Source organism: Leptodactylus fuscus, chromosome 3, assembly GCF_031893055.1.
Source record: "Leptodactylus fuscus isolate aLepFus1 chromosome 3, aLepFus1.hap2, whole genome shotgun sequence".
Lineage (NCBI taxonomy): Eukaryota > Metazoa > Chordata > Amphibia > Anura > Leptodactylidae > Leptodactylus > Leptodactylus fuscus.
Window position 1 is genome coordinate 31,687,571 of NC_134267.1, and position 16,045 is coordinate 31,703,615.

Genomic DNA, 16,045 nt, shown 5'->3' on the forward strand with positions numbered 1-16,045 from the left:
CATCCCAAGCCTTTTATAGAGTTTGAGAGATGCGCTTGAAATAGGATGGAAGAAATGTACTGAAATAGCCAAAATCGGTCACCTCCAAGTACACTGCAAGATCGTATTTTGTGTGAGAACTTGATCTTGCCCAACCCGTTCCTTAGCTCCCTGGAGCCAAACCAAGAATGATTTTTAATGGAACCTTCTCATGTACTTCTAAAAACATACCAATTGTTTTACATCCTAGTGCTAAGCAACACAGATAGTAGTTGTATTCTACACCCAAATATTCCTCCGTTTCTCGCAACAATTATTAAAGGGAATTTTATGGCGATTCAAGCAGACTTCATTATAATTCCAGCACCGTTACAATGTTAACACGTGTTTTATAAAGTTATATCAAAATTGTTCCACAATTACATTTTATGTTTCTTTGTTACATAGTACAAAACATCATTTTTCACCCAATTTTTTTTTACACTCATGCATGGATATTGAGTTATGGTGACTTCTCCCCCCCTCTTCTGATACCCACCCGCCTGCGCAGTACGCTCTGTTCAGCATAGACTTCGCCGAACGTACTGCGCATGCCCGTGGCCATAGTGCCGACACCGCAATTTTGCGCATGCGCAGTACGTTACTCGAAGTCTTCGCCGAACAGAGCATACTGCGCGGGTGTCCGACGTGAAGCCGAAGAAGGAAGGGAAGGATGCAGAAGAAGATAGAAGCAGTGCTGGAGTCGGTTTTCGAGCAGCAATGGGGACGCCTCCATCGCATTTCCAGCCCTGGGGGACGCCCCCATCACTGCGAGAGAACTAATTAGCATACCGGTAAAAACCGGTATTTCTAACGAACAACATGGCGGAGAGCACTTCCAAAGGTAGGAGACGAATAGCCTTTCTAAAGGCTATTCCGACGTGTTACCTAAAAAAAAAAAGTTTTTTAATGGTAGAATCCCTTTAATTCATTAAAAATCTATTGCTTGAATTTCTATGAAAATATAGAAAAATATATGTAAGAAATTGTGTATATAATGGATTATACACTACCAACAATTGTTTTATACACTTAAGAATAATCACTTTATTTTGGAACTGTAGTCGGTAACTTTTTTCCCTACGACATAACTCATACTCCAACTCCACAGCTCTGGAGATAACTACAGAAATTCTATGCGTACATACCGTACATTCTTAGAGGGCGGTCACACAACCATTGGTGACCATCAGCCGTGGCCGTAGTTATTGACTGTTACAAGATTTTAGCAACAGACACTAGCTGAACCATCAGTAATCTGTTAAAATTTCCATTCATTTCAAAGGGATTTTATACTGTTTCCGTTAGTGTCTGTTTACACACAATCCGTCAGAAGTCAGTTTTCTCCCAGAGGAGAATCCTACATGCTTTTGTGTCCATTTGAAAACACGGATCTTGACGGACAGCAAGTCTATGGGCAACAGACCTATAACAGACAGTAACTGATAGCCATCAGTTACTGTCCATTATTTTGTGTCCGTTGCAGTCTGCGCATGCTCAAAAAGCAGAAACAAAACAAAAAAATCCCAGACAGTATAAAATGGACACTAAATGATGCTAGAATGTCCATTTTTTTTAAATGATCCATTAAATGGATCAGTTAAAAAAACAGACACATTAAATTCAGGTAGTGTCCATTAATGTCTGTTAAGATAGGTGTGTGTTTGTTGTTTTTATTGTTGGGGGGGGGGGGGGGTTAACAGACACCTTCATAACAGAATCCAACAGTGGCGTGAACCCTGCCTTAAAGTATGCCTATCATTCAGGATGGGTCTTCAGAGACAGTGGTCACGTCAGTACATGTGCAATGTAAGCATTTCTGACCATTAAATGATTACTGTATACTCTCAAGTATAAGCCAGATTTTTCAGCAGAGTTTTTGTGCTGAAAAAGCCCCCCTCGGGTTATACTCGAGTCAAGAAAAAAAAAAAAAAAAAATTATATATATATATATATATATATATATATATATATATATATATATATGTTTTTATTTCTTTATTTTTTAAACTATGACCAGCCGCAATAGTAATGTATAGAATCTCCCATAAAATAGTGAAAAAAAACTTTAAAAAAAACATAAATAAAGTAACTAAAAGTTCTAAATAATTTCTTACCCTAGAATACATATAAAAGTAGAAAATGACTGTGAAACACATACACATTAGGTATCCCTGTGTCTGAAAGTGCCCAGTATAATTGAGTATAAGGTATCTGAAGGCTCCTGTTCCGTCGGGAAGGGGTTAATAGGAGCACTGCAGATACCCTATATTCAGCCAGACTGAATTCCAAATGAGGGGGAAAAAAACTCAGTCCTTAAGCTCAGGGAAGGGGCAGACAGACAACCAAAATACCCCCTCCCCCTCCCCTTCCCCAGCAACTACTGCACCCAAAAACTCCGACCATTTTAATTTTTGAAATTTTCCAGTAGCTGCTGCATTTCCCCCCCCTTGGCTTATACTCGAGTCGATAAGTTTTCCCAGTTTTTTTGTGGTAAAATCAGGGGCCTCGCGTTATATTCGGGTCGGCTTATTCTCGAGTATATACGGTAAATCCAGCTTGTTTCAGTAGGTTTGCTCTTCTGTAGGCTCAATTCCTATTTGTTAGTCCCCTCAGATTTCTGCTCCATGATGGATTGGGACTAGCTGTTATGAGTTCTCCTGTACACAGCACAAGGATAAAACATCTCTGACAAGACGCAGCAGCAGCATGGAGGACATTATACTACAGTACTGAGCAGTACTGCCACGAGATGCTCCTTACAGCTGCTTCCTCTACCTTCTAAAACCCAGGGCTTCTCATCTTCACATCTATGGCTGATAACATGTCTTTTTCACTGGCTGTGTATGGATTTTATCAGTGAGCTGAGAGTAAGAGAGGACTAGAGTTGGCTAAGTGGAAAAAGAGCCATTTTCCTGAAATAAGGTATAATAAAATAGTTCCTTATCTTCACTTTTACTATTTATCTATGAAAAAGGAACATGATAGGTACGCTGTCTTTTTTTCCCTTATATATAAAGGGGTGGTAATTTGAATAAATCTTCTCTCTCTCAAGTAAAAAATTCCACATACTGGTAACATAATGATGCAATTATGGTCCGAATGTTGATTTTGACTTAATTTTCCATCAATTTATCCCACAGAAGATATTCGGCATCACTCTGCACAGAATGTAATCACTCATACCATTCTCCAATTGCACACGCAATCTAGGGCTTATTCCATAGGAGGGCACTAAATATATCTACTTTGGAAGATAAAATGGTACTAGAGTACCCAGAGTAAACTAAAAAAAAAAATTTGTGCTGGGTGGATCTGATCCCAAGACCCCCATGCAATAAAAAAAAAAAATCACAGACTCAGGTAGGGATTTTCTTTAATATTTACTTGTTTCGGTCCCTGTAATATATACTGAAATTTTTCAACCCTAAAAAGTGGAAGAATTGCCCATAGTAACCGATCAGGATGGAATCTGATTACTAGGGCTCATCGAGAACATATAGTAGAAGTGAAGCAGCTACATACAGCAAACAAGTAGATTCTATTCTGATTGACTGCTATGGGCAACATTTAATAAAAATTTAGCACAAGAAATTGACCTATTTTTTTTTTTAGATCTTTTAGTTTAGTTTAATTTTTAGGTTAAGCATATTCCTATGGACATGTTTGGGAATCTTCATAGTAACAGGATAGCCCCTGTGATCTCGTCATGGAAAAGGTACTGGGGAGGTGGGGACTTGTACTGGGGGGCACAAAAGAAAGTATTAGCCATGATAAATGTAAACAGTGGAGACTAGTGGTTATGGAGCTTGCTCTGCCGTCCCTGTGATTGTTTCAGCATCTCAGCTTTTAGCTGGGACACCATATAATGAGCTTTGATGATCTGCCTGCTCCAGTGTTTCGGCAGGAGTCAAGCTGACCTGCCACTGAACTCATTCCTCGTACCGTGCCCATGATTGTTCCAGCATCTCAGCAGCTCGCTGGGACGCCATATAATAAGCATGTTGTTGGCATCGATGAGCCACCTGCTTCAGCGTTTTGGGTGCTCTAAGAGCCGCTTGACACCTAGCTTGCTCAATCCTACTCAGCTCTGCTTGAGGAGAACTCTGTGACTTCTGGCTACCTTCATAGCTCTCATTGCTTTAGAATTTTTCGATAAATTAGATTTTCTTTTTCCTGGCATGTTTAAAATTGGCAAACTGCCAATTTGGATTAAAGGGGTTTTCCCATCCAGTGTGTACGCACTGTAGCAGATCAGATAATATGCCAATGCTTGTACACAATGGACTCAGTGTTATCTGTGTGTTTACATAGAGAGATAACAGACCAGGCTTTATCAGAAATCTCCAATTAGCTGATTCTCCTGCTGGCAAGAGCAGTTTAATATAGTATATGAACATAAATTCATAACAGTCGTGAAGCCATGTCATATACCAGGATAAAAAGTAGCCTGTGTGTTAATCCAGGTTACAAACTATCTATGTGCCAAATTTCATCCACGTCCGTTCAGCCGTTTTTGTGTGCTTGAGTAACAAACATCCAAACTTTCACATCAATAATAATATATATATATATAATATATATATATAATAATATAATAATAATAATAATAATAATAATAATAATAAACATAATATTAGTAGGATAGGATAGGATCTGAATTTGGCGAAGACATCAAGTAAGCATAGTACATATCAAAACACCATGCAGTGCCTATTTTTTTTCCCTTCTGGGATGAACTTTTTATTTCATGGGTAGCCTGTTAACAAGAGCAGGTACCAAACATTACAAGTAAACTTCACCATATGCCCCAACTATTAAAGGTGTCAGCATAATTTGAGTACAACTGTAATGTATAGGATGGAATTCCATTTAGCCACACAAAAAAAAAAAAAAAAAATCGGAAACGCTGGCTTTTTTTTTTCTACCCAACTGCAGACGATGTGTAACGTGTACAAAAGCCATGCGGCGGGTTTAATTATCTCTTTCAATACACTTATGTAAATCTTAGTTTGGATTGTAAATAGTGGCATCTGCTCAGTGTCAGCGAGAACTGTCCAAGTCAATTTTGATTTCTTTCACAAACTAAGCGCACTTGTTTTATCCTTCGTAGTCCTCAGGGGAAGAATTGGGGTAACTGGAAACCACTTCACCCGTCAGATTTATGCATGACACATCAAATGCTTGTTTTGCTATTTTTGTATAGATAAAATTACCCTTTATGCAGAGGACATTATCCAGAGCTAAGCTATAAACAAATTTCTTAGCAAGCTGGAAGAATTTCTTTTTTATCTGGCAGGCATATGTGAAAAACGCAGCTCTTCAGAATATATTCCCAAATACCTCACTTCGGAAGTCACATTTATTTGGTATATGGCGGATGTAACATGTGGGTAAAGTCTTGAGGTTTACAAGTACACCTAGAGTGAAAACCTGCAGCAAGACAGGCGAAATGGAATTTGGAAATATGATTAAAAAAAGGGGGGGAATAAAAATCTATAAAAATATTTTACGTTCTATAAACGGAGCGGTGTTGTCTATCGCTGTGTCTCCTGAAATAATAATGATATATACAGATACAAGTCTGGGAAACTTTCAAGGCACTTTTCTGCCTAAATAATAAAATCGGGGGTTATTACTTTCCCTTGTGACTTTATTCTGTATGTGATTCAACTTTGTGTACCAGAGCCTCCATTAGGAGACTATAGAGAGCTGCCTTGGTCACCCAGCCAAGCAGTATACATGTATCCACCATCACTCCCTACTGGGATCCCTATATGGAATCCCATATAATGCAGACGAAAGACAGGAATATATAGGGCTATTCTTATGATACCCATTCATTTCTATAGTGGGCTCCATTTTAGGGGTCATTCACACGGAGTAACGCGCTGCGCATTGGGCCCCAAATATATGTGTAAAATCCATTAAGCCATTGAGTTCAATGGTCTTTCTTTTTTTCGTATAACGCGTAATTTTGCACGCGTAATATTACACGCGGAAAAAAAAAGCCATTGAACTCAATGGCTTAATGGATTTTACATGTGTATTTGGGGCACAATGCGCATCGCGTTACTCCATGTGAACAGCCCCTTAGAGATAACCATTATAGCAAGACAGTGGTGGAGTGGTAAGAAAGCTTTATCAATACTGTCCTAAAATTAAATATATCAATATGGCACACATGTACTTGACGCAAATCGCTAGACATGCTAAATAGTTTCCACTAATTTGTGGCAAAAAATGGAGCACAGCACTAAAGGGTTATTCCCATCTTGGCAAATAATTGATTTTGAATGGAAGGGCAGTGATCACACATGGCCACCAACCAAGGCCGTTTTAATCACAAGGCCAATGGTGCACTTGCACCAGGCTCTATGGTATTGTAGTAGGGGTCACCTGGGTACAGTGGGATAGTCCTGCATTTGCTGACCCGCTGTTCTGTCTAACTAATCTGCATTCTCCGGATGCAAAAGAGTTGAGTGCAATAGTGATGCAGAAAGCTGTTCACTCCCTGCTTTACCATTTGGCTACTATCTATGCTCCTGGTGTCCTGGGACCTGTAGGCGCGATATGCTGACGTCACTTACATCGCACCTGTAGGTCCTAGAAGACACTGGGACCAGAGAAAGGAGAGAACAGGGGAATGGGGAAAGGTGAGCATTAAGGTTTTTTTTTTTCTTTCATACATACTGTGGGGGCAACTGAAAGTTGAACATGAAACTGTGGGAGCAACCAGGTGGGGGGGCGAGAAACTGTGAAGGCAAACTGAAGGGACACTGAGGAGGAGGGTAATATGTGATGCACGCAGAGACATTTGACTGTGTGATGGGCCTCATATTGTATGGGGTCACTAAAGAGGTATTATACTATGTGGGGTCGGCCATAATTTGTGCGGGTCAGGTATTTCTAAGTGCTGGTGATGGGGGGGGGCACTTATTTTGCACTGGGCCCACCAATGTGTTAAAACGGCCCTGCCAGCAACCCAACTCGATGTAGGCCTGTAGTCAGACATTTATCACCTATCTTTAGGATATGCTTTGATAGTAGGAACATGCCTTTAAACTCTATACTAGCTGTATAAAGTCACAAGCAGATTATGACATTAGGATGCTCATTTACAAGGATTAAAATGTATAAATTAGTCTCAGTGTGAGATGGAGCCCAACCTGAGTTTTGCTATTGGGCCTTATGATTTTTCCGTACACCCATCCTCTGCGGTTTTATCTTCAGATTCTTTATAGTAGAACATGGATGACTAATACACACATTTCATATTCTAAGTTTATACTGATCTTACCAATAAATTTATTTTGCATAGACTCTAGCAAAGCTTGATGTGCATCTTCAGCCTGCAACGCAAGAGAACATTCCCTGGCCAGGATGGTTCTTACAAGGTGCTCTCCACAACCTACAAACAAAAAAAAAATACATTCTATTACATTGTAATATTGTAAAAGCTGTGTACATCTTCAGATCCAATTTTTTTGTTGACATAATTTATTATAAATTGGACGGGATTAGAAAATGGTGTCTGCTTTCTTCCTCTCCGGAAGTGACGTCATGTCCATTAGTCATAATACAAAGCTGCAGCCCTGTCCCGTAAATCTCAATAAGACTGATCTGTAACATTGCCATGTGACCAAAAGACACAATGTCACTTCCTGTGAAGAAGAAAACAGTGATGTCTTCTAATCCTGGGTCACCCCTTTAAGTTTGTACTTGAGTACATAAATCTTTGCTGCCACTGAATAGCTCAATATGCCAATCACAAGTTTACATCAAAGTTGTAACTAGCAACCAGTGGCCCTACTCTAACGTGACCACCCTGAAGGGAGTCTGTCAGCAGTAAAATAAACCTAATCTCAGGACCTCGTAGAGGGGATTCTGCAGTTTCCAAATAAGTCTTTGTTATTCTGCTTTGAAGCCCCATAAATTTGTTCATATACAAATGAGGAAATGTGTGCTTTGTCTGGAAATCTATAGTGGAGACCAAATCCCATGCAAGCTAAGGCACCCAAAAAAAATGATTTCTCCTCATTTGCATATGAATAAAGCTGCAATTTGCACAAATTGGGGTTCCGAAGCTGAATAACAGAGATATATCAAGAAAATGTAGAATTACTTCTATAAGGAACTGGGATTAGATTTATAACTAGAGATGAGCGAACAGTGTTCTATCGAACTCATGTTCGATCGGATATTAGGCTGTTCGGCATGTTCGAATCGAATCGAACACCGCGTGGTAAAGTGCGCCATTACTCGATTCCCCTCCCACCTTCCCTGGCGCCTTTTTTGCTCCAATAACAGCGCAGGGTAGGTGGGACAGGAACTACGACACCGGTGACGTTGAAAAAAGTAGGCAAAACCCATTGGCTGCCGAAAACATGTGACCTCTAATTTAAAAGAACAGCGACGCCCAGCTTCGCGTCATTCTGAGCTTGCAATTCACCGAGGACGGAGGTTTCCGTCCAGCTAGCTAGGGCTTAGATTCTGGGTAGGCAGGGACAGGCTAGGATAGGAAGGAGAAGACAACCAACAGCTCTTGTAAGAGCTAAATCCCAGGGAGAAGCTTGTCAGTGTAACGTGGCACTGACGGGCTCAATCGCCGCAACCCAGCTTTCCCAGGATCCTGAATGGAATACACTGTCAGTGTATTCCCGTATACCCGATATATACCCCGATACCCGTTCCAACGGTGTGCCCCCCCACCTTCACCCCAGAAATACCCTGCAAGTCCCCTAGCAATAGAATTGGGGCTATATACACCCACAATTTTTACTACTGGTATACAGTGCCATTGTCTGACTGGGAATTCAAAGAATATATTGGGAATACAAATACCCTCATTTCTTGCTACTGCCATATAGTGCCAGTTTCTGACTGGTAATTCAAAGAATATATTGGGGTTACGTGCACCCACAATTTTTACTACTGGTATACAGTGCCATTGTCTGACTGGGAATTCAAAGAATATATTGGGAATACAAATACCCTCATTTCTTGCTACTGCCATATAGTGCCAGTGTCTGACTGGGAATTCAAAGAATATATTGGGGTTACGTGCACCCACAATTTTTACTACTGGTATACAGTGCCATTGTCTGACTGGGAATTCAAAGAATATATTGGGAATACAAATACCCTCATTTCTTGCTACTGCCATATAGTGCCAGTGTCTGACTGGGAATTCAAAGAATATATTGGGGTTACGTGCACCCACAATTTTTACTACTGGTATACAGTGCCATTGTCTGACTGGGAATTCAAAGAATATATTGGGAATACAAATACCCTCATTTCTTGCTACTGCCATATAGTGCCAGTGTCTGACTGGGAATTCAAAGAATATATTGGGGTTACGTGCACCCACAATTTTTACTACTGGTATACAGTGCCATTGTCTGACTGGGAATTCAAAGAATATATTGGGAATACAAATACCCTCATTTCTTGCTACTGCCATATAGTGCCAGTGTCTGACTGGGAATTCAAAGAATATATTGGGAATACAAATACCCTCATTTCTTGCTACTGCCATATAGTGCCAGTGTCTGACTGGGAATTCAAAGAATATATTGGGGTTACGTGCACCCACAATTTTTACTACTGGTATACAGTGCCATTGTCTGACTGGGAATTCAAAGAATATATTGGGGTTATAAATACCCTCATTTCTTGCTACTGCCATATAGTGCCAGTTTCTGACTGGTAATTCAAAGAATATATTGGGGTTACGTGCACCCACAATTTTTACTACTGGTATACAGTGCCATTGTCTGACTGGGAATTCAAAGAGTATATTGGGAATACAAATACCCTCATTTCTTGCTACTGCCATATAGTGCCAGTTTCTGACTGGTAATTCAAAGAATATATTGGGGTTACGTGCACCCACAATTTTTACTACTGGTATACAGTGCCATTGTCTGACTGGGAATTCAAAGAGTATATTGGGAATACAAATACCCTCATTTCTTGCTACTGCCATATAGTGCCAGTTTCTGACTGGTAATTCAAAGAATATATTGGGGTTACGTGCACCCACAATTTTTACTACTGGTATACAGTGCCATTGTCTGACTGGGAATTCAAAGAATATATTGGGAATACAAATACCCTCATTTCTTGCTACTGCCATATAGTGCCAGTGTCTGACTGGGAATTCAAAGAATATATTGGGGTTACGTGCACCCACAATTTTTACTACTGGTATACAGTGCCATTGTCTGACTGGGAATTCAAAGAATATATTGGGAATACAAATACCCTCATTTCTTGCTACTGCCATATAGTGCCAGTGTCTGACTGGGAATTCAAAGAATATATTGGGGTTACGTGCACCCACAATTTTTACTACTGGTATACAGTGCCATTGTCTGACTGGGAATTCAAAGAATATATTGGGAATACAAATACCCTCATTTCTTGCTACTGCCATATAGTGCCAGTGTCTGACTGGGAATTCAAAGAATATATTGGGGTTACGTGCACCCACAATTTTTACTACTGGTATACAGTGCCATTGTCTGACTGGGAATTCAAAGAATATATTGGGAATACAAATACCCTCATTTCTTGCTACTGCCATATAGTGCCAGTGTCTGACTGGGAATTCAAAGAATATATTGGGGTTACGTGCACCCACAATTTTTACTACTGGTATACAGTGCCATTGTCTGACTGGGAATTCAAAGAATATATTGGGAATACAAATACCCTCATTTCTTGCTACTGCCATATAGTGCCAGTGTCTGACTGGGAATTCAAAGAATATATTGGGGTTACGTGCACCCACAATTTTTACTACTGGTATACAGTGCCATTGTCTGACTGGGAATTCAAAGAATATATTGGGGTTATAAATACCCTCATTTCTTGCTACTGCCATATAGTGCCAGTTTCTGACTGGTAATTCAAAGAATATATTGGGGTTACGTGCACCCACAATTTTTACTACTGGTATACAGTGCCATTGTCTGACTGGGAATTCAAAGAATATATTGGGAATACAAATACCCTCATTTCTTGCTACTGCCATATAGTGCCAGTGTCTGACTGGGAATTCAAAGAATATATTGGGGTTACGTGCACCCACAATTTTTACTACTGGTATACAGTGCCATTGTCTGACTGGGAATTCAAAGAGTATATTGGGAATACAAATACCCTCATTTCTTGCTACTGCCATATAGTGCCAGTTTCTGACTGGTAATTCAAAGAATATATTGGGGTTACGTGCACCCACAATTTTTACTACTGGTATACAGTGCCATTGTCTGACTGGGAATTCAAAGAGTATATTGGGAATACAAATACCCTCATTTCTTGCTACTGCCATATAGTGCCAGTTTCTGACTGGGAATTCAAAGAATATATTGGGGTTACGTGCACCCACAATTTTTACTACTGGTATACAGTGCCATTGTCTGACTGGGAATTCAAAGAATATATTGGGAATACAAATACCCTCATTTCTTGCTACTGCCATATAGTGCCAGTGTCTGACTGGGAATTCAAAGAATATATTGGGGTTACGTGCACCCACAATTTTTACTACTGGTATACAGTGCCAATTTCTAACTAGGAATTCAAAATGCGCAAGGCTCCCGGAAAGGGACGTGGACGAGGCCGTGGGCGAGGTCGGGGGAATGGTTCTGGGGAGCAAGGTAGCAGTGAAGCCACAGGGCGTCCCGTGCCTACTCCTGTGGGGCAGCAAGCATTGCGCCACTCCACAGTGCCAGGGTTGCTTGCCACATTAACTAAACTGCAGGGTACAAACCTTAGTAGGCCCGAGAACCAGGAACAGGTCTTGCAATGGCTGTCAGAGAACGCTTACAGCACATTGTCCAGCAGCCAGTCAGACTCTGCCTCCTCTCCTCCTATTACCCAACAGTCTTGTCTTCCTTCCTCCCAAAATTCCGAAGCTTTACAGAACAATAACCCAAACTGTCCCTGCTCCCCAGAGCTGTTCTCCGCTCCTTTCATTGTCCCTCAACCTGCCTCTCCACGTCACGATTCCACGAACCTAACAGAGGAGCATCTGTGTCCAGATGCTCAAACACTAGAGTCTCCTCCATCTCCGTTCGATTTGGTGGTGGATGACCAGCAACCCACCCTCATCGACGATGATGTGACGCAGTTGCCGTCAGGGCATCCAGTTGACTGGCGCATTGTGCGGGAGGAGGAGATGAGACAGGAGTTGGAAGAGGAAGTGGTGGATGATGAGGACACTGACCCGACCTGGACAGGGGGGATGTCAAGCGGGGAAAGTAGTGTGGATGTTGAGGCAGGTGCAGCACCAAAAAGGGTAGCTAGAGGCAGAGGCAGAGGTCAGCAGCTTAGGCGAAGCCAGGCCACACCCGGAATCTCCCAAGATGTTCCAGTTCGTACCCAGCCCCGAAAAACTCCCACCTCGAGGGCACGTTTCTCGAAGGTGTGGAGTTTTTTCAAGGAATGCGCCGAGGACAGATATAGTGTTGTCTGCACAATTTGCCTCTCGAAATTGATTAGGGGCTCTGAGAAGAGCAACCTGTCCACCACTTCAATGCGCCGTCATTTGGAATCCAAGCACTGGAATCAGTGGCAGGCAGCAACGGCAGGACAAAGGCCGCCTGCCGTTCACGCCACTGCCACTGCCTCTGCCTCTGCCACTGCCACTGCGGACTGTGCTGGCGATGCACTCCAGAGGACGAGCCAGGACACCACTTCATCTGCCTCCGCCACTTTGTTGACTTCTACCTCATCCTCCCCTGGTCCTGTCTTATCTCCTTCTCCTGCACCATCAAAGGCACCATCAGGCGTTTCTTTACAACAACCCACCATCTCTCAGACATTGGAGCGGCGGCAGAAATACACTGCTAACCACCCACACGCGCAAGCCTTGAACGCCAACATCGCTAAACTGCTGGCCCAGGAGATGTTGGCGTTCCGGCTTGTTGAAACTCCCGCCTTCCTGGACCTGATGGCAACTGCGGCACCTCGCTATGCCGTCCCTAGCCGTCACTACTTCTCCCGGTGTGCCGTCCCCGCCTTGCACCAGCACGTGTCACTCAACATCAGGCGGGCCCTTAGTTCCGCGCTTTGCACAAAGGTCCACTTGACCACCGACGCGTGGACAAGTGCATGCGGACAGGGACGCTACATTTCACTGACGGCACACTGGGTGAATGTAGTTGAGGCTGGGACTGCTTCCCAAACTGGCCCGGTGTACCTCGTCTCCCCGCCTAACATTCCTGGCAGGGACACGAGAAGAACACCCCCCTCCTCCTCCTCCTCTACCGCCTCCTCCTCCGCCACCGCCTCCTCCTCCGCCACCGCCTCCTCCTCCGCTGTTAGATTGACCCCAGCTACGAGTTGGAAACGTTGCAGCACTGGCGTTGGTAGACGTCAGCAGGCTGTGCTGAAGCTGATCAGCTTGGGGGACAGACAGCACACTGCCTCCGAGGTGAGGGATGCCCTCCTCGATGAGACGGCAATATGGTTTGAGCCGCTGCACCTGGGCCCAGGCATGGTCGTTTGTGATAACGGCCGGAACCTGGTAGCAGCTCTGGAGCTTGCCGGACTCCAACATGTTCCATGCCTGGCCCACGTCTTCAACCTAGTGGTGCAACGTTTCCTAAAGAGCTACCCCAATGTTCCAGAGCTACTGGTGAAAGTGCGGCGCATGTGCGCCCACTTTCGCAAGTCGACAGTAGCCGCTGCTAGCTTAAAATCTCTCCAGCAACGCCTGCATGTGCCACAACACCGGCTTTTGTGCGACGTCCCCACACGCTGGAACTCAACGTTTCAGATGTTGAATAGAGTGGTTGAGCAGCAGAGACCTTTGATGGAATACCAGCTACAAAACCCTAGGGTGCCACAAAGTCAGCTGCCTCAGTTTCACATCCATGAGTGGCCATGGATGAGAGACCTTTGTGACATCCTACGGGTCTTTGAGGAGTCCACAAGGAGGGTGAGCTCTGAGGATGCGATGGTGAGCCTTACAATCCCGCTCGTGTGTTCTGAGAGAATCCCTGATTGACATCAGGGATAACTCAGATCACACAGAGGAGTTAGGGATAGCATCCGATCCGTCACAGCTGGAGAGTAGGTCCACACATCTGTCCGCTTCACTGCGTTTAATGGAGGAGGAGGAGGAGGAGGAGGAGGAGGAGGAAGAAGAGTTGTCCGATGATGTGATGGTGATACAGGAGGCTTCCGGGCAACTTCGAATCGTCCCATTGTTGCAGCGCGGATGGGTAGACATGGAGGATGAGGAGGAAATGGAGATTGAACTTTCCGGTGGGGCCAGAGGAGTCATGCCAACTAACACTGTGGCAGACATGGCTGAGTTCATGTTGGGGTGCTTTACAACCGACAAGCGTATTGTCAAAATCATGGAGGACAACCAGTACTGGATCTTTGCTATCCTTGACCCCCGGTATAAAAACAACATCTCGTCTTTTATTCCGGTAGAGGGGAGGGCCAATCGCATCAATGCTTGCCACAGGCAATTGGTGCAGAATATGATGGAGATGTTTCCAGCATGTGACAGTGGCGGCAGGGAGGGCAGTTCCTCCAGTAGGCAACCAAGTTCTCACCGGTCCACACAAACGAGGGGCACACTGTCTAAGGTCTGGGACACCTTGATGGCACCCCCTCGCCAAAGTGCCGCCACGGAGGGTCCTAGTGTCACCAGGCGTGAGAAGTATAGGCGCATGTTGCGGGAATACCTTTCCGACCACAGCCCTGTCCTCTCCGACCCCTCTGCGCCCTACACGTATTGGGTGTCGAAGTTGGACCTGTGGCTTGAACTTGCCCTATATGCCTTGGAGGTGCTGTCCTGTCCTGCCGCCAGCGTCCTATCTGAGAGGGTGTTCAGTGCAGCCGGTGGCATCATCACTGACAAGCGCACCCGTCTGTCAGCTGAGAGTGCCGACCGGCTCACTTTGATAAAAATGAACCACCACTGGGTAGAGCCGTCATTTTTGTGCCCACCTGTGTAAAGCACCCCAACATGAAACTCCATGTCTGTACTCAACCTCTCCAATTCCTCCGCATCCTCATACTCATCCACCATAAGCGTTGCACAATTCTGCTAATACTAGGCTCCCTCCAACATGATTTCCCCCAACTCTGCTGGTTAGAGGCTCCCTCCACCCTGATTTCCACCAACTCTGCTGGTTAGAGGCTCCCTCCACCCTGCTTTCCCACAACTCTGCTGGTTAGAGGCTCCTTCCACCATGAATTTGCCCAAACTGGGCTGTTTAGAGGCTCCCTCCACCATGAATTGGTCCAAACTGGGCTGGTTAGAGGTTCCCTCCACCATTAATTGGTCCAAACTGGGCTGGTTAGAGGCTCCCTCCACAATTAATTGGTCCAAACTGGGCTAATTAGAGGCTCCCTCCACCATGAATTGGTCCAAACTGGGTTTTTTAGAGGCTCCCTCCACCATGAATTGGTCCAAACTGGGCTGGTTAGAGGCTCCCTCCACCATTAATTGGTCCAAACTGGGCTGGTTAGAGGCTCCCTCCACAATTAATTGGTCCAAACTGGGCTAATTAGAGGCTCCCTCCACCATGAATTGGTCCAAACTGGGTTTTTTAGAGGCTCCCTCCACCATGAATTTGCCCAAACTGGGCTGGTTAGAGGCTCCCTCCACCATGAATTTCCCAAAACTTGGCTGTTTAGAGGCTCCCTCCACCATGAATTTGCCCAAACTGGGCTGTTTAGAGGCTCCCTCCACCATTAATTGGTCCAAACTGGGCTGGTTAGAGGCTCCCTCCACCATGAATTTGCCCAAACTGGGCTGTTTAGAGGCTCCCTCCACCATGAATTGGTCCAAACTGGGTTTTTTAGAGGCTCCCTCCACCATGAATTGGTCCAAACTGGGCTGGTTAGAGGCTCCCTCCACCATGAATTTCCCAAAACTTGGCTGTTTAGAGGCTCCCTCCACCATGAATTGGTCCAAACTGGGCTGGTTAGAGGCTCCCTCCACCATTAATTGGTCCAAACTGGGCTGGTTAGAGGCTCCCTCCACCATGAA

General features: G+C 44.0%; 1 protein-coding gene across 1 annotated transcript in view; it reads right to left on the reverse strand.

Moving 5' to 3' along the window:
- Positions 1-16,045, reverse strand: part of TASP1 (taspase 1) — a 102,968-nt gene that overhangs the window by 23,806 nt on the left and 63,117 nt on the right. The window contains exon 12 of the mRNA XM_075267385.1: positions 7,319-7,429. Coding sequence (XP_075123486.1) covers positions 7,319-7,429 — 111 coding nt within the window. The remainder of the gene's footprint in view (positions 1-7,318; positions 7,430-16,045) is intronic.